General features: G+C 42.9%; 1 protein-coding gene and 1 long non-coding RNA gene across 12 annotated transcripts; one reads left to right on the forward strand and one right to left on the reverse strand.

Moving 5' to 3' along the window:
* Positions 1-3,249: 3,249 nt before the first annotated feature.
* On the reverse strand, positions 3,250-27,543 carry acaca (acetyl-CoA carboxylase alpha). Of its 11 annotated transcripts, none has more exons than XM_088398029.1 (56): positions 27,355-27,543; positions 26,252-26,513; positions 24,780-24,912; positions 24,528-24,666; positions 24,063-24,172; positions 23,903-23,984; positions 23,728-23,826; positions 23,475-23,581; positions 23,258-23,368; positions 22,956-23,165; positions 22,699-22,869; positions 21,938-22,099; positions 21,712-21,875; positions 21,468-21,618; positions 21,255-21,358; positions 20,918-21,145; positions 20,682-20,832; positions 20,469-20,603; positions 20,138-20,284; positions 19,873-20,061; positions 19,490-19,590; positions 19,226-19,314; positions 18,929-19,053; positions 18,674-18,787; positions 18,349-18,462; positions 18,191-18,280; positions 17,986-18,104; positions 17,127-17,150; positions 16,741-16,812; positions 15,873-16,016; positions 15,689-15,791; positions 15,482-15,589; positions 15,327-15,383; positions 15,012-15,056; positions 14,261-14,371; positions 14,004-14,045; positions 13,223-13,438; positions 12,994-13,149; positions 12,692-12,895; positions 11,790-11,945; positions 11,532-11,678; positions 11,125-11,394; positions 10,930-11,027; positions 10,693-10,813; positions 10,494-10,604; positions 8,676-8,819; positions 8,458-8,578; positions 7,583-7,679; positions 7,389-7,485; positions 7,157-7,292; positions 6,890-7,067; positions 6,702-6,814; positions 5,791-5,945; positions 5,402-5,572; positions 4,596-4,732; positions 3,250-4,479 (listed from the first exon to the last, which is right to left on the reverse strand). In XM_088398029.1, the coding sequence occupies exons 2-56, from the start codon at positions 26,482-26,484 to the stop codon at positions 4,353-4,355; spliced, it is 7,239 nt and encodes a 2,412-aa protein (XP_088254155.1). In that variant the 5' UTR covers positions 26,485-26,513; positions 27,355-27,543; the 3' UTR covers positions 3,250-4,352. The 11 variants fall into 11 exon arrangements, with proteins under 11 accessions (XP_088254155.1, XP_088254154.1, XP_088254156.1 ...); XM_088398028.1 differs by having other exon boundaries at positions 12,671-12,895; XM_088398030.1 differs by lacking the exon at positions 16,741-16,812 and having other exon boundaries at positions 12,671-12,895; positions 27,355-27,542.
* Positions 5,796-8,632, forward strand: LOC148385967 (uncharacterized). Its single transcript, XR_015862972.1, has 2 exons — positions 5,796-7,700; positions 7,774-8,632. It is a non-coding gene; the product is annotated as an uncharacterized LOC148385967 (long non-coding RNA).
* Positions 27,544-27,590: the final 47 nt, after the last annotated feature.

Here is a 27,590-nt window from a genome sequence, read left to right on the forward strand (position 1 = left end):
CCCCCTTTCTCCTCCTCCCCATCACCGGCACCTTTTCTCTCCTCCTCCACACATCTCGTCAACGGCTCGCTGTGCGCGGCTCGCCACACTTCACTGGCTCCATGAATGTTAATGTCAGACGTGCGAGGGGAGTGGGGAAAGGAGGGGCTGCAGTGTATAGGAAACACACTCTCTTGTTGTGGAGGGCACATACACAACATTCATCAATATGTATAATTGTATGTGATTTAAAAATAAAAACATAAGCATCTGGAAAATTTTACTTTTTTTTCTATAGTGAAAACTGTAATTTCCTATTAATCGTCTTCAAGGAAATGAAATCCAAAATGTGTCACGCACATATGTCTCTTTCCTGGCTAAAGTGGCAGTGTCTGGGCCTCATCCCCATCTTTCGTGAGTCAGAAGCCCTCAGCCAATGTTTACCAAGCCCTGGCAGAATGACAATGTGTGCATTATGTGGGTGATGATCACCGGGTGTTGAAATCTTTGACCCCTGTGACACATTTTAAACATGGATTGGGGATTAAGCCTGTGGTGCAGCTGGCTGACAGGCTGCCCCCAAAGAGATTCACATCCTCGCTCCCTCTCTGTAAAAACACTGGGACACTAAGACCCTTTTTACTCTCCAGTGTAAAGTAAGCTGCTTTTGAAATGTGCAAGGACATTGTTGACATACACGCATCTTGTTTGAAATTAACGATTGGGCAATCATCTAAATTATTCATCACTCTGTTGTTTTATGCTTTTCATTACGTTTCATGCACAGTAATCAGTTTGTTTCGTATGGATATTTACAAAAGTATCCAGACTGTCTCCCAGAAAATGTATTATCAAAAAAAAAAAAGGAAATCAAGACAATTAAAAAACTGGAATAGCAGTGTGGACTATCAAATACAAACCTCCATCAGCGTATTTGTTCGCTCTGCAATAATTGGTGTTGACCACACACCCAAGGATTTGTGACCGCTTACTGTCCTTGATTGCTTTACGAGCATTCAGGGAGGAAAAGTCATCCTAAACACGCACCCACACCACAGTATAAATCAAATCAGCTTGATAATATTTCAGACATCTGACTTTGATTGCAAAAAGTGACAACGCGCACATTTGGCACGATACCAGTAATGGGTGTCAAAAAGATTGAAAATTTAGTAAATCAACCCTCAACCCACTTTTACACGCAATTTTAGTCAATGATGAATTGCCCACCCCTCCCAAAAAAAATATTATTCAACTTATGAAACACATCTAAAGCATCTTAGTGTAACTGAGCTGCTGTACACTTTGCAATGCAGTCCAAACCTAAAAAGGCAGACATGCAAGCATTGAGGAGCTTTTCTATCGAAGCCCTTAGCCTGGAGAGAGACGGCGAACAGCTGGGGCCTCACACTCCCCGTGTGTCAGTCGACTCTTTATCATGGGCAAAAGACTTTTTGTTTTCAGGCAGTAATCAGGCAGCCCAGGGGCTCTGTAAAGACCCCGTTTGCGTTTCATCTCAACTGTTGCATACAGCCGGCTAATTGGAATCCTGCATCTGGGTCAGATGCATTGTCTCTCAAGTGCTGTCAAGCCATTGAGACACATGAATGTGGAATTATGGTTCTCCCTAGATGCATGATTGAGTCTCCCCTCTGAGCTATCTTAATTCCTCCGTTTCAATCTCATTGCAGGCATCTTTTTCCCCCCCAAAAGTCCCCCCTGACTTTCCTACCAATAGTCCCTGCTGGAAAAATTGCAAATGTACTGTTGACATAGTAAATGAAGACTTGATGTAGCAAACACCTCTTCTCTTTATTTTCTTCAATTGTTTATTTTCAGCATCCATTTTAAATTTGTGTCACAGTAAAATTACAAGGATCAAACAACATACAACACATTTGCACAAAACCAGTCTTCATTGTTTTGGGGGCCACTGACAACAAAGCATAGACAACCACAAATGCCAAACGTGCAAAGAGATGACAACAAAGCATAGACAACCACAAATGCCAAACGCGCAAAGAGATGACAAACAGCTGGATAGACCCCAAGTGCCAAGAACTGATTAAACTAACGGCAGATAGATAATAGAAACAAGCCCAGTTCAGGGTACCCGGGGACCGCTGGGATAGGCCAGCACGCCCACGACCCTCAAGAGGAAAAGTCGTTCAGAAAATGGGTGGATGGATGCATAATGCGAACAATTTTGAACCCGCCTCCTCCGGATGATCGGATGTCTGTAAAGATTATTGTGATGTGGGTGGTCAACAACGTGGATGGTCAAGACTCTGTGTTGCCAAATGTTCAGTGTGATGTCACAGCCACTAAAAGACACATTTGGATTGTAATTTAGTGAATTGATACTTTGATGCTTCATATCCATTCATCCCATAAAAGAATAGTTTAAAACATCCATTGTCTACAGAGCTCGTCCTCACTCTCAACTGACTTTGGATGAAAATTTAGATCACAAGGACCATATAGTTTGAGACTAAATCACATTGCTGCCTTAATATAACCATCCACGTTTATCTGTTTTTACATTTTTGCATGTTAATTGATCATAGGAAATACATTGGCCCTTTTTATGTTACCTTTCTTATGAAAAAAGACTCAGTATTGTGCGAGTTCTCCACAACAACGCTGCTTTCTCAACTTCAATGTCTGAGAAAGAAAATGAATCTGCATTTTGTCACAGATCAAAAGAATTATCCCGCCGCGCACACCACCACAAATGAGTAAAACCCTGTGGGAGACAAGGGGGACCACGCAACACACATTTCCAATTATAGCACCAAATGACTTTCTTCTTTTTGGACTGCTCGTAATTGTTGTGGGTATTGGGCACATGCAACTCAATTTGTCTTACATATTTGTTGGTGGGACGATAACAAAGTTGACAGAGCCGAGGGGACGATACAAACGAAATAAGACAAAATTAAATAAATAAAAGGATGAGATAGCTCCCTCAGTATTTGTTTGATCCGTTTCATCCTTCTTAAGACTGTTGAAGTTTAAAAGGCAAAGGCGGTGGAAAAAAAAAAAAGACATTAATCGTCTTTGGGTTAAGGAATGCGAAGAGTATCATTTTGGAATAATCAGAAAATGTCTCCCCAGTGTAATAGTCCCTGTTCTGACTGCTCCAATTTGAACTACTTTCATTTCTGTATCTGTCCTGGAAATCATCATGTGCATTTACAGTATATAACAACCAGATACATTCAAAGTAGTACACATTTTCAGACCTTTTGTTAAATACATGGCCAAAAATTTAATGGGTCAAATCTTTATTTAGATTGCTAACATGTCATTATTTCACCTTTATTATTCAAGGTTACAACTAGTGTGTTAAAAGAAACTGGCTGGCAAGTCAATGCAGGTCAGGAAAAAAAAAAGGCACACCAATGAGCACAAAGCTGTTTTCACATTGTACAACGAAATAACGAGGCAGTGATGTCAAGCGCCGACTTTAACAATCCAGTGTTCTTTACCCATTGTCACTCAATACTTTTTTTTAAACCAAATTACCAGCAGGGAAATATGCAAATAAGAATAAACAGTTGTTACAAATAAGCAACATTTAGTACAAAATAGTATAAATAAACAGTTAACACAAATTACAGTTTGACATTCGCTTACACTACATGAATCACTGAACAGAGGTGATCTCATCATGTATTAAAAATATTTTCTATTACAAAGACAATTGAATGATAATGATGCTATTTTCAATGATTGTTTTGAAGAGCAACAAAATGTTCCTTTTCTCACATTTATTTTGTATCATCTCTGTGTGTCGTACCATTACCCCATTGAATTTAACATGTGTAACAGTGAGCCTGATGACATGGATACTACATTTACAGCAAGAACGGGTTTAGTTCTGTATGCAATGTGAACAGCGACGCAGTATAAAGTGCATGTGGAGCAGCGTCAAGTCAGAACAGAAGGGACAGCTGTAGTTTTGTGTTCACCGCAGGAGAACTGGGAAGCAGTCAGCGTCTAAAAGGGCTCCTTTTGCTCCCTGCTGTGCTCTTCTGTCCAAATGGGTTAGAACGTCCCTGCTATTTTTCTGCTCAGTAACTAAGTGCACCCTGGTTGGTAGTTTATGAGACCCTTTCTTGCCAAGGCTGCTGGCGTTGTCGTCAAAATATTTAACTATGACTATATTGTCTAAAAGCAGTATACATTGGGGAAAAAAAATCCACATATTAGTTTACACCTCACAACAGATCAAATTGGTCACCAAGTAGTATTAGTGGGTCGTTAGAATCATTGCCAACGATACATCGGTTCCCCTGATGGCTGCTCACATCAGCTCCTTCCAACCTTCCTCCTTGCCAGCCCAGAGACGGGCTGGATGGCTGTGGACCCTAGGAGGAAGCAGAGGTCTCCATAGTGGACAAGATGCGCACCACCTCAGCTCTCTGTGTGGGTGAGATGTGCTGGGTCATGTGCACGATGGAATCCATTGCCACCTCTGGGTTAGCTTGAACAAAGCTGGAAGCATAAGACCAAACAAAAAAAAAAAAACATGGTAAATCAAGTGCATGTGGGAAAAAAACTCCACTTGATTGGTATCTCTGGAAACAAAGCAAATCTCAAAAGGGGTGAACCTGCGAATCTGCTTGAGGATGTGATCACGACGAATGTACTTGATGTTCTCGTCGATGACGGACCTGGCTCCGTCGTCTTCGGCCAGTTGCCTCTCAAGCCAAGCCACCACCTCTTCGTTGTTATCCCACAGATAGGCCTGCGTGATGTCATTGTCAGGTTTAACCAGTGTGGCCATTATGACTAAATACAAGTCTGACAAAATTGGACTGGTTGAGTGTGCACAAACCAATACGGAAACAAACAAAAGAAGTGGACCAGCTCAAAGTAGACGCATGACGTCTCGTTGATTTGGGCCCGATAGCAATATTAGTATTCATGAGTACCGGCATCTCTGATCCCAAACAAAGCCGGGCTGGAGGGGCTTAAAGACTTGAGGGTGGAGGGGTTTAATAGGCCCTTGCCTTTATATGAATAGCCCCGCTTGAGGTCCGCAAGAACATTTAATGCCCTTATTAATCATTTTTAATCTGTTTGCTTTTAATTAAGAGACAGCGTGTTGCTCTCCTATCAGCACGTGCCAGGGCTGTGATTAATTGTGGCTTAAGACACTGAGTTCTGATGGGGTTAGCGTTCTCGCAGACAAGAAGGCCACTTTGCAGCAAACATGGCTCCTGACAGATTCTGCCTGCCGGTCCTCTGAGGCGAAGACTGGGCCTCAAGTAACTGTGGTTCTTTTGTATCTTTATCACTATTTTTGTGGACAACGCATTTCTATGTAGTACAAATGATTAGATTTCAAATAAAACGGGAGATCATATTTTGAAACACAAACATATCATAGTAAAATTGTATATGGCTGCGTTACCTTGACAGCACCTTCCGCCTCAACGAACCAGCGGCGCAGCATTGCCTGGATTTGTCCGTCTGTCAGCTCGCTGTTAGCTGCTTGGATCTTCCTCTTTACCGTCTCTTCCAGGAGGAGGCGCCGCAGGCGCCAGTAGAAGAACTGCCGGGATGTTTGCCACTCCAGGATATCCTTCCAGAGGAAAAAAGGACATACATCTTGTTAATTAAATCAAGTTGACATTAAATGTCACGAACCATGTTGTTAAAATTAATGTGATATTTGATGCAACATAAAAACAAGGCCGGCCCAACTAGCAATAAAACCTTTTTAACTCAGATTTGATTGTGACAAAACTGTGTTGACTTTTCACAGAGCAGTCTTTTAAGACTTTGAAGCAAAGCACCTACCGTGATGACGCCCTTCTCCTGCATGCGGCCCGGCGTGTCGTGTAGGTCTGCAAACTGGACAGCCACCTGGTGGTAGATTGGCAACAGAAACTCTTCCCGCTCTTTAAGTTTTGTCTCCAGCTCTTTACGGTCAGGAGGGCTCAACTCTGGGGTTCCTTTTGGGGAGAAAAAGTAGTTTTAACACAAAGTCTGCTATAGCTAAATATGTCATCAAAATGGCTGACTTGAGTCACGGAGATAAAGCTTGGCAAGACTCACTATTGAACCTTAAACTCAAGACCTGTACCACTCAGAAATAACTTTGCTCTACTTCTATTATTAAGCAGCTAAGTTTACACATTGCGTGTGTGTAACCAAAACTGCTGACAAAATCATCACTGTGAAGACTGTCATTGCCTTTTGGAGAGACAAAAAATATTGAGAATTAGAAGACAAATCACAATTTAAGTAGATGGAACGAATACCGAATGTCTTAATTGCTGGACGTAAAATGCAGCAGTGACTTAAGCCGCACTAACAGCGTTTTATTTAGCTTGGAGCTGCTGACTGATTTCTGTCAATTCCAATCTGTTTCTCTCAAACCCTCCTCAATAACGCGGCACCACTTTTCCCAAAGCGGCAAACGCACGCAGCATTGGATCACAGTTCCTGCGAGCTGTGAGTTAAATCGATAGGTTGCGCCAGGGAGGCAGGAGAGCTGACAATTGATCCAAGGCAGCTGTGATTGACGTGTCTCTCAGGGGAGCGCAGCAAAGATGATACCATCCACAGATAAAGAAGGGTGAAGGTACACAGCACCCCCTCCCAGTCCCCTGCTCCTTACTGACAGGGAATGGGAGGGAGAAGGACTACAAATTAAGTAGGCTGCGGCCACTAAAGAACATTGATTGGAAGTGAAGATGACGACTGACCCAGACTTTCAGCCAAGCTCATGTAGATGGGATCTACTCGTCTCATGGTCTTGACCAGGTCCTTCCTCCTAAACTTGATCTCCACTGTCCCCTCAGGCTCTAGCACTCCACCTCTGAGCACACCAATGGCTTCAGTGGACCAAGTGTTAAGGCAGACATGAATCTTTCCTCAATTGCAATTGTCTTACCGGCTGTCTTTGTCGGCGTACATCTCCATGTGACGAGGGTTGATGGTGGGATCTATGACCACCCAGGAGCCTCCTCGCAGCTCGGCCTGGGGTGGGATGTAAACCAGGACGGGCTGCTTGTACTCCCGTAGCCCATCCACAATATAGGCACCAAACTTCAACACCTGGTCATACATGTCTGGGTAAAAAAGAAGGAAGCAAAGCCATATTAGAGAATTGTAAATCATCAATTGTAAATCAGCATCTACACAAGCTCTGCTCCCACACCTTTCATTCCTCCAGAAAAGCCCCTCCAATTGGCAAATACAAAGAGAGGCAGCCCCTCTCTGTTCAGGTCCTTAATCGCTTGGGCTGTTTTGAAGGCCGAATCAGGGAACCACACCTGTCCCGCCTGCTGGATGATCTAGAGAGACACATGGGAAGATCACAATCACTCCATCGCGAGACAATGAAACACTTGGCTCATACTTGAGTATGCGCAGCGAGTGACCTGCCTCACCTTGGCCTCTGAGTCCAAATTAGCTGGATCAGCTGGGATTGACAGCTCCACTGACCTAGTTTCCACAGCAACCACTCCAGTAGGTATTCCACCCAGTCTGCAGGAATAGAGTATGAAGCAGTGGCAGTGAGGAAATTTAACTATAACACAAAAAATCCATTCTCAACTATGTTATGTGTTTATTTGGGGCTTACCGAGCTCTGCCAACTACCACACTCTGAGCCCATGGCTGCATTATCTCCATGAAGGAGCCATGGTCAAAGAAGCCGCTCTGCCAAGAGCCTTTTGGATCTTCATACACATTAATTGAAAGTGAGTGTTATTCAGAGATTAAAAGAAACAGAGACAGTCACTTGTAAGAAATGTAAACAGGAATTCATTTCAGAAGATCCTTCTTAATAGAGTGGCGGGAAACATAAAACAGGCGGGAAACATGATGGATGATTGGCTACAAAAGGCTTGCTGAGCTCTTTTTTTGCTTGCTAAACCTGAGAAACACGCCATACACTATGAGGTTACTGTTCAATTAAGACTTGCCGCTCATCCCTACCACCAACGTGGACCACTTTCTGCGCAATCCTTCAACATCTCTGTGCTCTCAAGCTATAATTACACCGTTACAGGAGCTGCACAGTCCAAGCTTGCAGTGGGGAAACACAGCCACATCCATTTTGGTGCTATCTTGATCTTGTCTCTTGGAGCATGATAGCAGACTTAACTGTTTCTCTTTTAGTGGCTACCCGGAGGCTCTCTTGAAATGAGTAATTGCAACTTCTAACTCATGGCACATTTGCTGAACATGATAAATCTTTATATTTACTTGAGGTAACAAAAAAGAAATCATCATGACCTGTGTCCAAGGCACTTACTTATTACCCCACCTAAACACAATGTGGTACTGCAAACTTGGACTTCAAGCTATAAAGTATTCAAATGTATTTATGAGATGCTTGATCAATCCATTTGAAATGATGTCCAACAATATTGTCTGAACAGCATCGCAAGATGTAGTCACAAAAACAAAAAATTCAGTTGACAAAATAGAACCGAAATGTCAACGGGCACTTACTCTGGCTCGGACGACCAGCTAACATCCAACGAGGGTCATACGGTGCTTTTGTTGGCACAAATGCAACAGTTCTGTCTATGGGGTCCTTGGCACTCAAAATTGGGACTGGACTAAATTTGCACTGGGGGAACAAAAAAAAAAAAACGACTATTACTCATGAATGTTTTTTAATGTATCACATCATAGAAATGAACTTAAGAGCAATATTTAGATCCTACCTTGGGCATGTAAGAGAGCCACTGCAGGAGAGTGAAGACTCCCTCAAAGTCATCACAAACAGTGCTGTGGGTCACACCATTGTTGTGCATGATTTGGATTCCACCGAGCTGGTTATTGGATGTATAAACCTCTCTGCCCAGCACCTGGCATCGGATGGACGGACAGACAACACAAACATGAGCGTGATTGAGCACACGATACTTCTTCGGATTTGCCTTTTAAAACTACAATGTAGGGTTTTCAGGGGAAGCAACTGAGCTCACCCTAAGTTATGATGAAGGATTTGGATGGGAGCTGGGTATTATTATAATCACACAGGGGAGCTTTAGATAACACACAGCAATGTGTTCTCAGTCATTCAAACATTATACAATATATACTATTATTATTTTTGTACAACAGGAGTGTTACATTGCCTTTTTGAGTTTTATGTGTATACTGTATACCCATGGCAACACACTTAAAAAAATAGCAATCATTTCCCATGGACAGTACTATCAATAGAATCAACCACACTACTTTCACCCGGCAAAGTGACCCTGAACCAACCTAAAGCTGTAAAGTCTTCACCTCAGCGCGCCCTATTTTCATAAGCAGGCAGGAACAGGTGGCAGGGCCCTGACATGGCTCAGTAAAAATCAGAGGCGGTCACTCCCTAGCCTCGGCTTTCACCTTTTCAGCCATCATTTACTTTCTTTATTACCATTAATGGTTATGTATCTGGCTACAAATCTAGGGCGCTCTCCTAAAGCTGTCAGGAAAGCCTGCGGCCCCAAGAAACATCGCAGTCACCTTGACACACACAAAGCCTCTGAGCCTCCGGCCATCGCGGCTTCATTAAGATTCTGCTGCGCAGAGACAGCAAGGGGATGTAGGAGCGAGAAAGGAGGGAGATCGCCAGGAGAGAGAAAAGAGAGGCCAAGTCGATGGAACAGCTCATTGGGGTATTTGTGCTAGTAGTTACTATCCAAAGCCCATGAAAATATGGAAGCTTTCTAGAGGCTAATTAAATGATGATCTTGAGGTGGCAGCCTCCTGCTCTCAATTAAGTTTCAGTTAATAGCCAGGAAGTCACATGAAGAATTGGGGGGGGGGGGGGGGGGGGATGTCTTGCTCACAATCTTACAAAATATACAATCTACTTAAACTGAGAGCATTTGGCTATTAGCCTGAGATGTGGACACTTCAATAACAACCTGTCTCCTCATAAACAGCTTAACAGTGGGCTGGTCTAAAAACAACAGAGGCTTCGGCAAATAGGTGCGCCATCAGCCTGCCATTTGCATGATTTCTCATGCTGCTGCCTGTCAATTAATTTGAAATGGAGACATCTTATTACACTGACAAGGTAGATTGAACGGGGGCGAAAATAGGAAAAAACAGGAGGTGTAGTAAAGCGTGTAGGCTCAAACACGAGCACTCGCACCAATCAACAACAAGCAGAAAACCTGTCTCAGCAAAACATTCATTTTAATGGAAAACAAATAATGCGGATGTCCTGCATTGCAGCCTCCAGCAAAGCAAATAGAACTTCATGGTTCGTCTTCAATTATTTAACAATGACGGTAGGGGGTCCCGGTTTGCGAGGGTATCCTTGTGGAACATAACAAATTAGAAGGAGAGGGGGAAAAAAAAAAGCACAAAAAAAATCTGACATGCCACATCCACTGTAGCTTTCAGCAAAATTCTTTACAGCTCAGTAATGTATAGCATAGTACTGTAATTTATATTTTTAAACAATTAAAGTTCCCTGCTGTGCTCTCAAAATAATGGAATAAAAAAATGAACACATTTTTAGGACAATGCTTTTGTTGTACCTTGTTGAGTGCTCCAGCCCCAGTCAGAATAATGTGCGAGTTGTCCACCTGAATGGTTCTCTGACCAAGTCTCACAAGATAGGCTCCGATTCCAATGGCTCGGCACGTTACCTATTAAGCGAGACAATCAACGTTAAGGCTTCTTGACACCAAGTTGACAGTTAATAGCAGTGTGTGTTTTGCACACACGTGCTTTTACCAGGTTCATAGTGATGATCTCCTCATAAGCCGCAGAGGATTCTCCAGCAATCATGCCGGACCCTTTCAGGTTCTCCACACCCAAGCCTTCGTCCTTTCCAATGATGTCAGTGATCTTATACCTATATGACAGTAAATCATGTGGATCGGTCTTTTCGGGAATGACCGGCCAACAATCTCCCTTTCTACTTTTGCTTTTATCTTAATCACTATGCATACTTGAGTAATCTATATGTACCTGGATTCCCCCTCATCCTCCACATGTTCACAATGTACAGAGTTTAGGGCTGAGACCTTCTTATAATCCTGAGGCGTCAGGTAGAGATACTTGAAACCCTGCAGCGGCCATACGGTGACAGCTCTGTCACTGATATTGACTTCAAAATGCAGATGATATTTTGATCTTAAAAATTGAAGTAGGACACCAACAAACCTTGTATGGGTCAGCTGGATCTTCCCAGGCCACGTGGAACATGTGTCGGATTTCCTCAGCCAGGCCAATGCGGGCGCCGCTGTTGGCCGCAATGTAGATACGAGGGATGCCGCTTTCTCGGGCCATCTCGGAAGCGCGCAAAAACAGCACATCCTCCTGAGGTCCAAATGAGCCGATCTTGTGTGTGATGTCATTACTGATGACTATGATCTCGCGTCCCGCTGGATATTCTGGTGTATGGAGGGTCATTCGCCATGCCACCATACCGATCTAGATGAAAAATAAAATGGATCCATATGGAATTAAATAGGTTTACAAAAGATTTTGGTAACATTTAAACAAAAAAAATATGCCAAGATTTACCTATGGGGTACTGCAAGTTCATTTCTTAACACATAACAACAAACCTCATTGCCACCTGGCAGCCGGTTCATCTGCACCAGTTGACCTTGGGCGTCCAACACCAGCTCGGTGAAGGTGAGCAACTCCGATGGAAGAGGGCAATTAGGTACGAAAGCATGTGCCTGGCTTGAGTGCCACAACTTTTTCAGAGCCTGGATAAACAGTTCCGTCAGATGTATTGATTGTATCAAAAGCAACAATTAACATTGACTGCAACGTAATGAATCATGCTCTGAACCAGTTTATGAATTGAAATATTGTACCTGTCTAAACATTTCTGGAAAGTCATAGACATAGGTAGTGCCCAGTGACTGTGCCTGAAAGCGCTTTGACTGCAGCAGGTCCTTGGTGACGTATGGCGTGTTGATGAGCATGCCGTGCAAAGGGCCCTGCTTGTCTCCATATGCCTGGAACATGATCTGCACAAAAGAAAGTAGAGAATGTAATAACAAATACATCAGTCTTTCTTGACAAACTTGGCATTCAGGTGACTGATTGAATGACATTGATGACTGGACGTCAATGAGCGCTTCTTATCCCCACAGCAGCCACTTGATGTGATGGAACGATATTGTATGCTCACATTCAAATAAAAGTCCCAAGCAGACACCTCAAGAAAGGTTTTATCTTCTAGAGCATGTGACAACCATTCCGCTGTGATTTGAATTAAAAGATGGCAGTGCACATCCATCCCACATTCAGAAGTTGAGGGTTCAAACATCAGCTGGGGTCTTTCACTGTAGATGGGCGTGATGACAAAATGGTGCAATAATGGCTGGAAGCATCAAGTATAACTTACCTGATCACCTGATGGAGACGCATACGGGCATCTCCAAAAATTAGAATATCATTAACAAATGTAATATTTTGGTCACTCATTTCATAACCTATATATTATAAAATTAAATTTCACCAAGAGTGACATAAGTCAAGCCTTCATTTGCTGCAAGTTATTAATACTAATCTTCATCATAATTTTTGAGATAGCACCACTGAATCCAAATATTTGAAAGCTAGAAATGTTCTACTGTTTGGAAAACCTCAAACAAAGAGGCCATGAAATTGCAACCTGAAAGTAGATGAGAGCTCCCTAATGGAACAGAAGCACAAAGCGGATGACATGGAAAATGTATGAGTGCCCCACCTGGCGGTCTTTGGGCCCCACCTGTCCCGTTCGGGAGTCGGTGACCTCTTTGTAGAGGCTGATGTCCAGATAGTAGCCGGATTCATTTGTGAGAAACAAGCGAATGGGGATTTGCTTTCCTGTCGGAGTCAGGCGGATGTTGATTTTCAGCTCAGCTTGCAAGACACGCAGTTTCCAAAGCCGGCTGCCGTAACGCATGACCATGGACCGAACAGACTCCTCGATCTGTTCACGGAGGCATATTAGGTAAGGTTGATGGTAAGCAAAGCACGATGGGGAAGATTACGCTGTAGTTCATTTTACAATGGTCTGACATATTGTACCTTTGAAGGGTCCATGATGACTGTGGGCACAAAATTGAGGAAGATGTGATTACAGTCCGTACGCACAGTTGTGTTGTTAAAAGCGACCTCAAGCTCATCCATGGCCTCAAGTAGCAAACGCTCAGCCTCATTGTGAAGGTACTCAAAAGAGGCCTCCTGGTAAAGGGAGAAAAAAGAATCAGCAAAGAGTACAGCTGATCAAGAATAAGGACTCAATTCCATTTCTTACTTTTGTGACTAAATCAGAATGTCGTATAATGGCTCGCACAAAGAATCGGTAGTCCGTAACTTCCGCTCCCACTTCCACACGCGCCGCACCCAAATAGAGGTGCATCTTGTGGTTGGCACAAGGAATGGCCGTTAGGGCAAAGTTCCGCATTCGGTTGAGCTCCAGCTGGAAGGCTAAAGCCGGCTCCAAGTGCCGGTAGATCCTATCTTCCACAAACTGTTGAGAAAAAGGCACCATGTCATCATAAACAACAAAGCAACACACGCGTGCTTGAAAAAGTATGACCTTTTTTTTTCACAAGGCAAGCACAAGGAAAAACTGCTATTAACCGAGATTATATCAATGGCAATTTCAAGAACACCATCTCCCAATAAAAGTAGAAAGATGCCCAAGAGCTACACACAGTATTAAGTAAATGAAATCGTGGGCAATCTCATTCTCAGAGAGCCGCTAATGGGTGTCATTTCTCTTAAATGGGAGACATAATTAAAGAGTTCATTACTTTAATGAGTTTTGCCGGTGTCGTTGTAGTCAAACTATCAGGGCTAAGAGAGAGAAGGAGCCATCAAAATGTCTACAATGGAGGAAATCCAATGAAGCCGGGGGTGAAAAGTTGTTTCAACAATCAATCTAAAAAAATAGTCAAGGTAATGTAAACCGTTGGTGCTAAACCGGTTCTCTGATCCCTAATTCCAAAGTGTCCTTGTAGCAACTTTAGCTTTACCATTACCATGTTTTAAAACAGAAAAGTTTAACGGTTTAGAATCAAGACACGCCTTACCTTATCTCTGGCACGGAATGTGAAAAATTTGGGGAATTCTCTCTGTGTAGAAAATAGATGAAAAAGGAATAACAATAAAACATACAACATCCCAAAATAAAAACAGTATTTACGTATGCGCAACCTATCAATGCAATCACAAGAAGCTTAAAGAAGTTATTTGTACCTCACTGAATTTATTCTGATGGTAAGTACATATAAGAATAGTCTGCGTAGTAAAGTATACATTGCTTTTGCAAATGAATAAAACATGTTACTCTTTCAGAGACTCTTGATCCTCTAAATGCCCGCTTGCCCTGGTGAATGATATCAGATGAAGTGTTCCACAACAATGCCAGCCCGATTGGAGACGCTTTTCTCTCCTCATGCTACAGGATGAAAGCAGGCTCGCAATTGGACACGAACTGAAATCTCCACCAACACAATTTGACACTGATTACACATTCTGTCGAAAATATCGTAAATGGAGGAAAACATTTTTGAGGCGTAAAAAAAAAAAAAAAAAAAAAGGAATTCCCTCTGTTTAACGAGGGGCACGTAATGGCACTGACACCACTGAGCATGATTAGTTCTCGGATGCATAAGGGCCCATGAAAAGGGGGGGGAATCAAACCCCATTGTCAAGAGGATCAAAAGGCAGGATACTTCCCGCAATGTCCTCCTTATTGCCATCATCACAATACTATTGGCATTTGGACCAAAAGTGCTGCACATGTGAATGGTAGCATTCAGCTAGACATTTTTTAAATCATTAAATCCGAAAATCGTATTTGCCTTTAAAAAGTTAAGCCGACACTGCACTGTTGTTATTATTATTATTATAGGTTGCACTACTGTAGAAATGTACGGAATCAGAGAGAGGAACCAGCAACAATCAAACACAATTATTTTGCATTGATTGAAATCGTTCACGTTTGCTCGTTGTGGCTACAGAGTGTATGTTTTTCTATGCAACCTGCTTTTTGTCTTATTTCTTGCTGCCCTCCATCCCCCTTTGCCTCTACTTACATGAAACCTTTGGTCCACCTCATAGTTGATTTGCTTCCTGAAATCCTGTCATCATAAATGTCGCGAAAGCAAGGCATGCAAAGGAGATACAAGGAGAGACAAGGCTGAATTTACAATGCAAATTATCTGAAGAACAACACACAAAATATGCTGTGCACGAATACCATTAGGGAATATTAGTTACTTATATATATATACAAAGACATTTTTGGTCAATTATAGCAGCCATAACAATTAAAAGGATGACATGCGAGGTAGATTGTGAAGCAAACAAACAGAAAATGAGAAAATACGGGAGTACAGAACAAGTCTTACCTTCTGAGCCACAAGGAAAGTCAAGCGACGGATTCCGTGTTCAAACAGCAGAGATTTCTTAAATTGATTTGGAGGAAAAAAATAGAATGAGTTAGCCCAGTACAAAACTTGGTAAAATCAACAGCAGCCTTGTTGGTGATCGTTCCACTTCTAACCTTTGACAGAGTGAACTCCCGAAACATGGCTGCCAGGCCATCATCTTCCATGTCACTGTCGGTTTTTATAGCCACATTCAGTATATGGATGGGTTCATCTTGGGTGCTCTGGACCACCCAAAAAAAAATAATAATTTACATCAGCATTTTCAGTTGCACCGCACGTAGTTGTTAAAGCCGCCTAAAAGAACAATAAGCTTTTCCCACCTTGTTGTCCTCTTCACCGTACAGGACGGGATTGCCTCCCTCGGGAAAGGTCGGGCTTGGGGGAGGAGAGTCGGTGAAGCAACTCAACACATCTGCTATGTTCCTTAAAAACAGGCATGCGTGCTTTAATCACCCAACACATTCACATTTCCCTTTGAAATGATTTCAAATTGTTCACACTAACTTGGTGAACTCCTGGAACGAGCGAAAAGAGACCATGGCGCCCATTCTTTGACAGGGGGGCGTAAAGGATGTGTCCAGCAAAACATCACTCACGCTAGCCATATGCACCATGCCATAGTGGTTCAGGTTTGATGAGAATGACGACCTGAGGTGAAAGCGATTCAAATGAGAATCCACTACTTGATGAGTGATATGAAGACATTTTCCATCCACCTATTGAGAATCCCAAGTGTAAGAGTTTTGAACGCACACTTTTTTGATGCTATGAAGATTGTTACATTTAATGTAGCTCAAACAACAACTGGGAACATTTAATGGAGCTCAAACAACAACTGGGAAGTAAGAACATTTGAGGGCAGCTGTTCACACTATCAAAGATAATTGACAGACTGTTAGTCAAATTGGACATACGTATAAAATTTCCCATGTCCCCATAAAGTATATAAGTGGAGGAAATGCACCGAGCATTGATAACCCATAGAGTGATGACAATGTGAAATTTTGAACCACTTATTTTCAGATTAAATAAGATTAAGCATTTTACGTGTACTTGTTTTGACACATCAAAACCCCAGAAGGCCAAATTAAGCCAAGAAAATTTGAAAAAGGACATGATCAGTTGATCTTTGACCTCAGCTGCATTGACCAAAATGAGAAAATTCATAATGCACAGATCTTGAGGGCTAATTTTCCAGAGTTGGCAGTAGGGCTGTAGCATGGCCAAAGAGACCAAATTTCATTTTGTCATGTCACTCTGCTCAGATTCAAAACATTCTCACACAACAAGGAAATACAAATAAACCAGTAAGACCCCATAAATAAGCTGTAATGTTAACGTTACACCCACTGAGACTACTTTTGCATCAAACCTGTCTGGAGGGTCCAAATTTGACACAGTTTTGCCTTTTAAAATGTCCAGGACTGAAGAAGCAGACATTTTCCTAGCAGGACATTATTACATTATTGACTTCGATAGTCAAAACCTCTATAACACACACAAACACACAAGGACTCACAAGCAGACATTAAAAAAAGGCTATGAGCTGAGGGCCATGCTCTTGCTAATAAAATGAATCAAGCCTGCACTTAGTACTTCTCCAATTATTCCACCAGTACCATGTTTATTTGAAATTTAAAGAGCACCAAACTGCTTCATTAACAACTAGATTACTTTTAATGTGAATTTTTGGTCTGGCCATGCGTCTAAAGCAGTCTATGCATGTAGTCTACGCAATAAAAAGAATGTTTACAATACCTGTTTAGAGTGGGGATGTTCCCTCTGCAATCAAACAACATTGATTACTATTGGGTTAGTGGCAGGCATCGGGACAGGAAGTCAGTCAAGTTGCAGCAGTGTGTTCATCTCGGCAACGCTTTACTATGCACTAGTCAATATCTAAACGAATGCAACCGGGAGTCAAAAGGTTGAGCACACATTTTACTTCTTGACTGCTCCCTGTACAACATGCATCATGAGACGTTTAGGCTGCCTTTTGTTAAGCTCTGTTCTCAACTAAGGCAGAAGAGCACTTCATGCTGGTTTTCAGAAACAAGCAAAACAGGACAGTTATTTCACAATCATGACACAAACATGTAGTACACATAAACATGCAGGATACACATTTCCTCGCAACGGCAGTAAGTAAGCCACTGTTTCATTCAAGAGTGCAGGTGTCCCTCAAATTGTGGCTGTCATGCGCATGTTGACAGCTTTCTTCAGCAGGAGCAAACTCTCAAACAACCGCAACACAATCACGGACTGGGATCACAAATGCAACAGAAACGCCATGATTCTGAGCTACAAGCATGTTCACAAGAACAATCCTCAAATGTGTCCATTTATCTATGGCAACAGTGCCCCCTAGGATGACGAGCTAACACGAGGTACTGCAGGTGGGAGAGCTTTAATTGTCTGCACACACATGTTTTCAACCAATCAGTCAGGTCTTGCATTCTATCTACTTAGCAAATAAAGGAGCATTTACACAATGGGGCACAGCTGGGTCAAGCAACCCACCACGGAAATATGAACATAATAGAAAGATGCATCCTGCAGAGGAGAGCAGGAGGCAAAGTGAGTCATAAAACTGTTAGCCCTTGGGCATGAGTGATACCTGTTTGGGTGCGAGCTTGGGAGCATGAACTGGAACTCAACTATACACGTGTTGTCCTTCAACTGGCGATGCTGCACGCTGTTGAGCTCATAAGCGATGTACGCTCGCCGCACATACACCTGTGATGGGTCGGAGACGAAGGTGCATTATTATACATTTGTGAGCATTCAAAATAAATGAGGGCAAAGAGAAATAAGGATCTAACCTCAAGGGCGGCCATTCGGACAACCTGATTACTGTGGTAGAAAAAGTTGGGCAAAACATCGAAGATGGATGTTTCGGAAAGGATCAGTTTCTGGAAGATCAATGTACGGTCAGAAACACTTGCAAAGTCGATCACATGTGCAGGTTGTTCTTGCCTACCTGGAGGTTCTCAATACAGAATTGGTGGCCGTACATGTCAATGGCAGAGAGGAAGATGGACTCCACCTGGTTGTGACGGAGCTCATAAGAGGGGAGGTGAGATGCTATCAACACCTGCAGAGAATGATATTATTAAGGATTTTATACCTCATTGAATTTTATTATCTTCAGACATTGTCTTTTATATGTTCATACAGCGCGCAACATAAATGAGTACACCCCGACTGATTTGTTAGAAGACATTAGCCTTTCTTTCAGGATATATATTTTTATGGCACACAATACTACAAAATACACACAAACAGTTTTGAACTGAACAACCAACCTGCCGTGCACGAAGTGCCACCTTTGCGTTTGTTGTCTTGCTGAGTTGGGTGAATTCCGTCAACATGGCCATCAGTTCTTCTGTCAGTGTCGGATCACGGCCACACAACTGGTCCTGAGGAGAGGATACACAGTATTACTGCTTCCAGAGAATAAAAACACATTACCAAGTGTCTGCATGCAGTGCAATTATTATAACAAGCTATTTTAATAAATACATCAGAGCTGGGGGGGGGGGTAAAAAAATTATACTTACAATCAACATTGTAACCAGCAGGTTCTTTTTGGTGACTTGGGCATGGGAGAAGATGTAGTTGAGCACATTTGCCATGTCACCTTTGTTTTCTTCACGCAGGGCAAACACACACTTGTCATAGTGTCCTATCAAAAGAGCAAACACACACTTGTCATTGTGTCCTATAAAACAAGCAAACATATTGGGACTACACAACACTGAAACTGGAGCCACGCTGTTATTCATTGAGAAAGAGTGACACTCAACGGAGAAAAGTAGCATTACATCAGCCCATGGCGTGTTACTACAATTTCTCACCATTCTGAAACTGAATCTCTACTTTCAGGTATTGTCGGAGCAAGTCGATCACCACTGCCTTCATGTAACCTCGGATTCCACTCCGATATCTGTGATAAAAATCAACAACATCGAGAGGTATGGATAGATGGGGCGAATTGTAATTGTAATATGTAGCTAACTAATTATCTTATAGTAGTCAAACTTTTTTAATAAGTCAGTCTGTTTGATGCATTGTAGACAAGTTGCAGGCGAGTGTTGGAAAGTAGAGACTAAGGCACTCACTTTTGCACCAGCTGAACAATGCTTTGCGTGTTCATAAAGAAGACTTCTCTTTCGGACTTCTTGTTAAGAGTTGCAGCATGACTATCCAGGATGTTTGCAATCTGTAAAGTAGGGAAACATTCAATATTAGCATGCACTATTTTAGAAATCTATTGACCTCATTTTTCATCATGAGTTGATGAGTCCCAGTTAAATAAATGTAGTGCTTTTCTGCCACCTTGTGACATTTATCGGTACATACATTATAAAGGTTTTTTTTACTACTGTATAACAAAGAACATACATGCACATGATTGGCAAAATGGTAAATATTTTTGTGATTGATCACGACAATTCTGCAGTGGTTCAGCATCGTGTGTGTTGGCATGTGTGGTGTGGACCACCTGCTGACTGGGGAACTGGCAGAGCACTGAGGTGATGTTGCTGGCATACTGCGCCATCTCCTTCTTGATGGCTTTCTCCACAGCAGGGGGGATGCGACCTGAAACGCTGGTCATAATGTCTTGAAGCTCCAGCAGCGGCAACGAGGGGTCACGCATAGTTTTCATCAGCCTTTCGACCCACTCTTTTAACTGGAAATACAAAAGTTAGCGTGCTCAAGAAACAGCCTGCTTTTCTTTTTTTTTTATGTTTGTTTTGAGATTTCACCTTGGCGCTAAAGAATGGCTCAGGGAGACAGTAGCCATTCATGACGTGAACAAGGTGATCCAGTGTGTTGTGGAAAACTCTATGCAGCTTCTCCCCTCGCAGAGCAACGGCCTGGGTCGAGGGCAAAGTACCTGTATGCAGGTCGGCCTGCAGAAACAAACAAATATTTGGAAAGATGCAGCCAAATTTGCTTGCCTTGTTCAGCAAGTTTTTACAGCACTCATACATATAGATGAACTGAAAGCGAATAAAAGCACTGCAAAGTAGAAAATTGCGCATTTAAACAGGAATACGATCAATGAGGCGAGCAGAAATTGCTACTTGACATCACCTGCTGGACCCGGGTGGGGTCATCGAGCTGAAGTTTGGCGATGACGCAACCAGGATCCAGCGATGCTCCGGCCCTCTTCACATAGTGAATACAACCGGACTCAACAGCTGTGAGGGTCATGACCATCTTCATCACCTGCAATTGCAATCAAGACAATCGAGTCAACCGACACGCATAATGCGTAAAGTCTGGAATGCAAAAAAGATGACGCACCTCTATTTCAGCATAACACTGGCCAGCAAAAACATGACCACCGTCCTCAACTGTGTACTGGATGAGTTTTCCTGCCGAGGGAGATCGCAACAGCGATGGGTCGTTCTCCTTTTCGAAAACACAGGTCTTGTTGCCTATGGTGATGCGATACCTTTGGAGGAGATAACCAGTTGAGATCATCAGCAAATTAAGCTTGTCTTGGTAGTACTAAATAGCAAATAGATTTTCTTTTTTACCTGTCTACCTCTTCCTTCATGTAGGTAGTGTAGCTGCTGCCATCATAGGACAGCAACAAACCTCCATCACTTAGCCGATGGACATCCACTTCGACGGTGGAGTGGTTCATGATTAGCACATAAGAATTGGGAGATTGGCGAGTCACAGTCAGGATGTACTTGACACATTCATAGATCAACTCCACATCCACCGTGTTGAGAAGTGTGTGTGCTGGCAGCACCTGACCCCTAGAGGCACAATGTACGGAACCTATGAGCAGTTTCTCTTCAGCATTGCACTCGGAACATCGTCCGTAGTCCTCAAGACAGTATCCGAACGTATCAACGACATGCTTACCTCTCCAGAGAATGCAAGAAAATGGACACGCTGTTCCTCAGAGTAACATCTGCCACATGAAGAGCTCCACTCACAAGTCCCAGCATCGTGTCAGGACGCTCAGCCTGAATGGAACAAATCATTTTGTAACGTCACGGTACATTATTTGGTTGTTCAGAATTTTGGGGCCCACTAATCATCATTTGGGGACTAGCGTTGATAGCAACTGCCCACCTGCATTTTCTCAGAGATCAGCCTATCCAGCCAGCCCGTGTCGATGGTGTTGCGTTGAAAGGTTTCTGTTTCCAGCAGCTTTATGAGGTATTCCACAGTAGTCCTAAAGTCTCCTCGGATAGACAGCTCTTTCAAAGCTACCACCATGTTACTAGGAAATCACACATTTCCCAAAATGTTAACATCAAAGCAAGCAGATAATAAAGGATTTCATAAATCCGGTAACAATGTAAAACACACTCACGAGATGGCTTCTTCACGATTCTCTCCCCAAGAAAAACAGTGTCCAAATTGGGAGTCTGCAAACTCATGCAGTCCACCAGCAGCTGCAACACTGAAATAGCCCCACACGTTCTTATTGCTGCGAAAGTTCAGCTCTTGTACTGTTCCGGAGCTTGGCTTGAAACCCTGGAAAGAGACAAAATTTGATCAAAACAAACATCCAGAACTATGAGGATCACTAAGCATACCTCATCTGGATTTTCACTGGTGATACGAGCTGCGATGACATGTCCTCGTGGGGAGGCAACTGTCGACAGACTCTCAAAGTCGATGGGAGAGTCACCCCAGGGCTGCGTCCCATAAAGCATCCTGATGTCTTTGATTCGGTGAAGAGGGATGCCCATTGCAATCTATAAAAAGAGCCCAAAGTTATCTGGATTCACAGATGGGTATTCATTTATCAATACGTTTATTATTGTGCTTGTAGTTCCAGTGGCACCAATTGAACGGAGGCGTTTTAAAGTGACTGATGCTTATGATCTCCATCGTGCAAACAAAACTGGAGATAGGAATATTCTGGAACTATGACTTTAATCTCTCAATCAACTGAAATACACCATCTAGCAAAAAGATACTGAGCACTCAGTTTGCCAGCAAATCGTACAGGCATGTCACTCTCAATAGTGACGTCCCATCAGCTCAAAAGTAGCAGTTTCCCCCACAACGCTGCCCTTCAGCTTGACTGCCGCTGACCTAAATACAAGCACAATTCTGAACACAGCGGGTGCACACCATGTGACCAATTGCCGCTTCAACCACTACATCGGCAACACTGATGGCTCACTTGGGCAGTTAGTTGCCATGGAGACAAGGCCCTCGTCTAACAGACTATTGGATGCAATCAAGCACAAATGCAGTCTGCTATCCAAAAGTCAGACATAATAGGCGTGGTATACAGCTTGTCTTCTCCACCCCCCCACCCACCAGCCCAACTGTATTCAGAACTCACTTGCAGCTGGGCAGCGGGTAAGTTGACATCAGCCACCATCTCAGTGCAGGGGTGTTCAACCTGCAGACGAGGGTTGAGCTCCAGGAAGTAGAAGCTGCCATCTTGGCTGTAGAGGTATTCCACTGTGCCCGCACTCACATAGCCCACCATCTTTGCCAGCTTGACAGCACACTGCATACAGAACACATTAAATGTGATGACATCATCCGTTTTCTATAGCTAGGAGAAAGTACTGCAGTCTCAATATGTATATTTACCCTTTCCATATCCTCAAAGACATCCGATGTTGCAATGGTAGCAGGCGCCTCCTCTATAATTTTCTGATGTCGCCGCTGAACTGAACAATCTCTGCCGAACAAGGAAATGGCATTGCCGTATTGGTCTGCCAAGATCTGAACCTCCAAGTGGCGGGCATGTTTGGCGAGCTGCATGACGAACACAGGGGAACCTGGAACTTCTGCCTGGACCTGGAAGCCAAAAAAAAAAAAAAAAAAACTTTAATATATAAATTTCAACAATTAAATCATGAATTTAATCTTGGTGGTTCATTTCGACATACTTGTCTGTATAGGTTTGGGAAATCATCCGCGCAATTGACTTTACGGATGCCTTTACCTCCCCCTCCTTCTGAGGCCTTCACCATAACAGGGTAGCCGATCTTTTCAGCAGCCTGTTGGTGGACACAGACAACTTTGTCACATACGTGCAGTTTTTCACAGCCCAATGCAGCACGTGACATTGGAGGATCTGAATGCTCACTTTGACAATGCACTTACTTCCAAGCCGTTGTCTACATCCTGGATGCAACCGAGTTCATACAAGTCATGAGGAACGCTGACATTTAGTTTCTTTGGATTGCCTTCGGACCATTCCACTGTCAGGCCTTGGAGAAAGAAACAGCAAAAATTTCTCAGTGCATTTTCTTAAAAATTGAAAGTGTATGCATCGGTCTTCTTCATTATTTCTGAGTCTGAGGAGATGCAGACATAAAAAGGATCTTCACAAGTGATATCCTGGCAGCAATCCTACCTGCTCCACTCCATGGCAAAGTGGGGATGCCAGCTGTCTGAGCCACAATGGAGGAAGCAATCTTATCACCTAGTGCCCACATTGCCTGACTGGGCGGGCCTGAGGAGGGAGTGGGCAGTCTGCATTATTTCAAGCCCCAAAGCTTAAACTTTATGTGAGGAAAAACTTCTCTTACCCATAAAAGCAATCCCGTTCTTATGGAGCAGCTCTGGCAGTTTGGGGTTCTCAGAGGCATGACCCCATCCAGCCCACACAGCCTGAAAGACAACGTGTAGAAATTAGCCACCTTAGGCATCACAGTGCAAAAGAAAGGTGTGTTAATTGCGTGGGGGTACCTGCACAGGTATTCGTTTTGCTATGTCCAAAATGAGCTCCACATTGGCATAGTTGTTGTTATTAGTCCCCCCTGGCACGGGCACGTAATGATCTGCTATTTTTATGTACTCTGATGGGAAAAAACAAACCAGAGAAATATTAAATTTTACCATGTGTCACGTATGCGTTACAAGCTGAAGTTCAACTAAGCTTCATTTTGAATGGAGTCAAACATTCATGCTTTGTGTACCTCAAAAAATGATTTTATCTGTCCTTCAATTTTAACAAAGTCTGATGAACTGTTGTCATTTTTGCACTGATAGACTCAAAGAACAAAATCTTGGCCCAATAAAGTTTGTTGTTCTCTCCAGATAAAATTTAGGAGGATATTGAATTTGGAGCGCCCGATGTCTTGCTGTGCTATCTGACAACATATTAACTTTCGATTAAATGATATGTTTCAGGATAGTCTTGCCAATCCTCACCAGCGTTGGCCTTCAGGTCCTCCGGGGTCACCATCACCACAAATCGAATTGCCCGTTCGTTCCGAAACATCTCGTAAGCCCAGCGGCGGATCGAGCGCATGCATTTGACTGCGGCAATGCCATTATTGGCGATAAGCACCTGGGAAAGCACAAATATGATTGTTATAGTTCTGCATCATAGTCTGTGCTAATGACAGAGACTAACTTTTTTTTTTGCAGCTGGCACACTGAGCATGACAGCAAGACACTTACCTTCTCAATGACCTTGTTGCCACCAAAACGTGTGACAAACTCAGCAGGAGATGCCACAGTGAAGTCCCTCTGCAGGTCAATTCTTCGGCGGTCGCGATTTTGCTTCATCAAGTGCAGCCCAGACATGCTCGGCCTGTTAACAGAAGTAGAAACATTTATTGTCACCATTCTGTGCATAAAATGTACCTAGCTATACACAGAAGAACAAGTAACCTACTAGGTGCTCATTTTCAAAAAAAATTCTTGAGCAGCTTTGTAATGTTAGCCTCTGGTTATCAACAATGTCAATAATCACGCAGGAGCTTTGGATTCCAGAAGACTCAAGTCAAAGCTGGTGTTTGCTTCGCAACATTGAACAACGTACACGGTGCTCAACACCCACTACACCTTATAATTATAATACATAATTGTAATAGTTAGTTCTTTTGGTAGTTACAACCTGAGCAGCACTTCAGTGACACATTCTACTTTTGTGGAAAGAACTTCACAAAATAGAAATCTATTCAACATTGAAGGGAAAGAGTGAAAAAAGGTTGGATTTCATCATATATTATAAAAAGCTAGACTTGGCAAGCTTTTTTGACTCAAGCTCCACCCAACTGGGGGTTTGTGCAGAGGGGAGGGACGTTACACTGAGCTGCAGGGTGTGCCGGTGCCTGAGCCCGTTTGGCTGGCTGGTTTTTGTGGCCTGATGTTTTTGCGTGATTGTGATTGCGTGAACAACCTCCACTCTCGACGTTATTAGGAAAGTGAAAAAAACAACACACTTCTGTTTCCTTCAATTAAAACCCATCTCAAGAGCGCAATATTATGAATATTATAAATATTATAAATATTGTAATAGGGCAAAAAAGTAATCCTTTTGAATCCTTTTAAAATCTATGCCAGAAAACAAAACTAATTATTCCAAGCTCGATGTAAAATCTTATTTTGAAAGTTAAACAACTAAATGACCCATAACACCAAAACTGCTATCTGAAGCTACAAGGTTGCATCAGCAAACTGAAGAGGACCACAGATGGGGCATTCAGGAATATGTATTGCTCAATCTAAATTCCATCACTTTCCGGCCAAACCACGCAAACCAGGGAGACATAAGAGGCACTCTTTTCAGCAGAGAGTAGCCAATGAAAGCACATTTTTCACACATGCTGTAAAATGGGCAAACCATAGGCGTGAAACTCCGGGTGAAGTCTCCCTAAGTGTGACACAAGTGTTACATTGGAAGGTAAGGTAGAGGTTTGGTACTCTTACTAGAGTGCAGAATGAATTTGTCGTTCTGAATAGATTTTTAATGACCACTTTAAAAAAAAAAAAAAGTTTGATCTAGCAATTTTTGCAAAAGACAATACTGTACCACAAAAAAGAAGTTTGATCTAACAATACTGTGCCGCAAAAATTAAATGGAATCAAAGAAGTTTAAAAAAAAAAAGCAAAAAAAAAACACTTTATCATCAGGTCTGGTTTCTAACCTTAAATTGTTGTGCAGGGAGCCATCAATGTGTTCAAAGCTCATGTCATTGGTGCTATCCGAGCTCCCGGATGAGGGTGACAAAGAACGACCCTCCTTCTCCTCCAGCTGGGCATCCGGCTTCCCTTGGATTTCATCTTCTGAATTCTCCTCGGACACCGATCCCACGATGAAGTGGGGGTGTACCGCTGCCATAGCTGGGTGCTTCTTGGCAGGATTTTCCTGCTTTGCCATGGCTGGGTGACACACACAGGTTGCAACCACTGGACAAGGAAGAAAAATGACCACACAAGTTATCAATGGCGGCCAAGAGTCTGAACACCAGTACACAGTTGGTTGGCGTGTGATGCTGCTTGACTTGTTGCAAAATTGACTTGATTAACAAGATAGCAGAATGATCACGCAATAGCTATTGCAACACCGTAATCCAGACATGGACAGCCTGAACACAAATCCAAGCTTGTGGACAACTTCTTAAGACAATGTGTAAACTTGGATAGTTTGATCTTTGGGGAGATTATACATGTTGGGTATTTCGTAGAAGCAAGCACACATTTAATACTAATATTGCATATACATACAGCTTTAGACCACAAAGACAAAAGCAGTCACAAAGTAGCTATTCTTTTGATCATAAATCCATCAAGGGTAATGCGAAACAAGATGCCTATGATCATCAATCACGTGGACACGTTCGTCACCCCAGCATCTTAGACAAATGGACCATCGTGGACACTAAATACCCACCTGCAACACAAAGCTGCAGGAAGGACCAGAAAAACAACCAGAGTACTGCGATCAAACACAGTTCGAGCGGATGAGAGAATTAACACGACTGAGTAGAACGATACAGAATTCCCCAATAAAGAGGGAGCTTCTGAGACAAGTTGTCATGCAACTGTCATCTGTCAAGTAGTAGCTAATGATAGCTAACGATGCCGTTTTAGCATAAACACCAAAGCGAATTCAGCAAAAATGCTTGCTAGCGAGCCAACTATAAAGCTCATCGATGCAGTAGCCGGTGTCTTGTCTTTGCTATCTGCGGGACGGTGATGGATCGTCTGTTTAAGCGGCTCGCTAAACACGTTTTCAGCGTCTACTCACCGGTGGAGATAAACCGGCACGCAATCCTGAACAGTTGAGCGAAGACTTCAATGAATTAATGGATTGCAGAAGACATCTGCTTCCGTGGTGAATTCACATCATGGTGAGGTCGCAGTTGCCGGCGGAGAACATCAGAGTGTGGGGTGATGTGACGATACTCAACGGGGTTACTTTTGTGCATTCCCCTCTGACCCCAACTTCCGACATAGAAACACGCGAGATAGAAATGACCCCGC

This window comes from Syngnathus floridae, chromosome 15, assembly GCF_059516105.1.
Source record: "Syngnathus floridae isolate MCC-2025c chromosome 15, RoL_Sflo_1.0, whole genome shotgun sequence".
NCBI classification, from domain to species: domain Eukaryota; kingdom Metazoa; phylum Chordata; class Actinopteri; order Syngnathiformes; family Syngnathidae; genus Syngnathus; species Syngnathus floridae.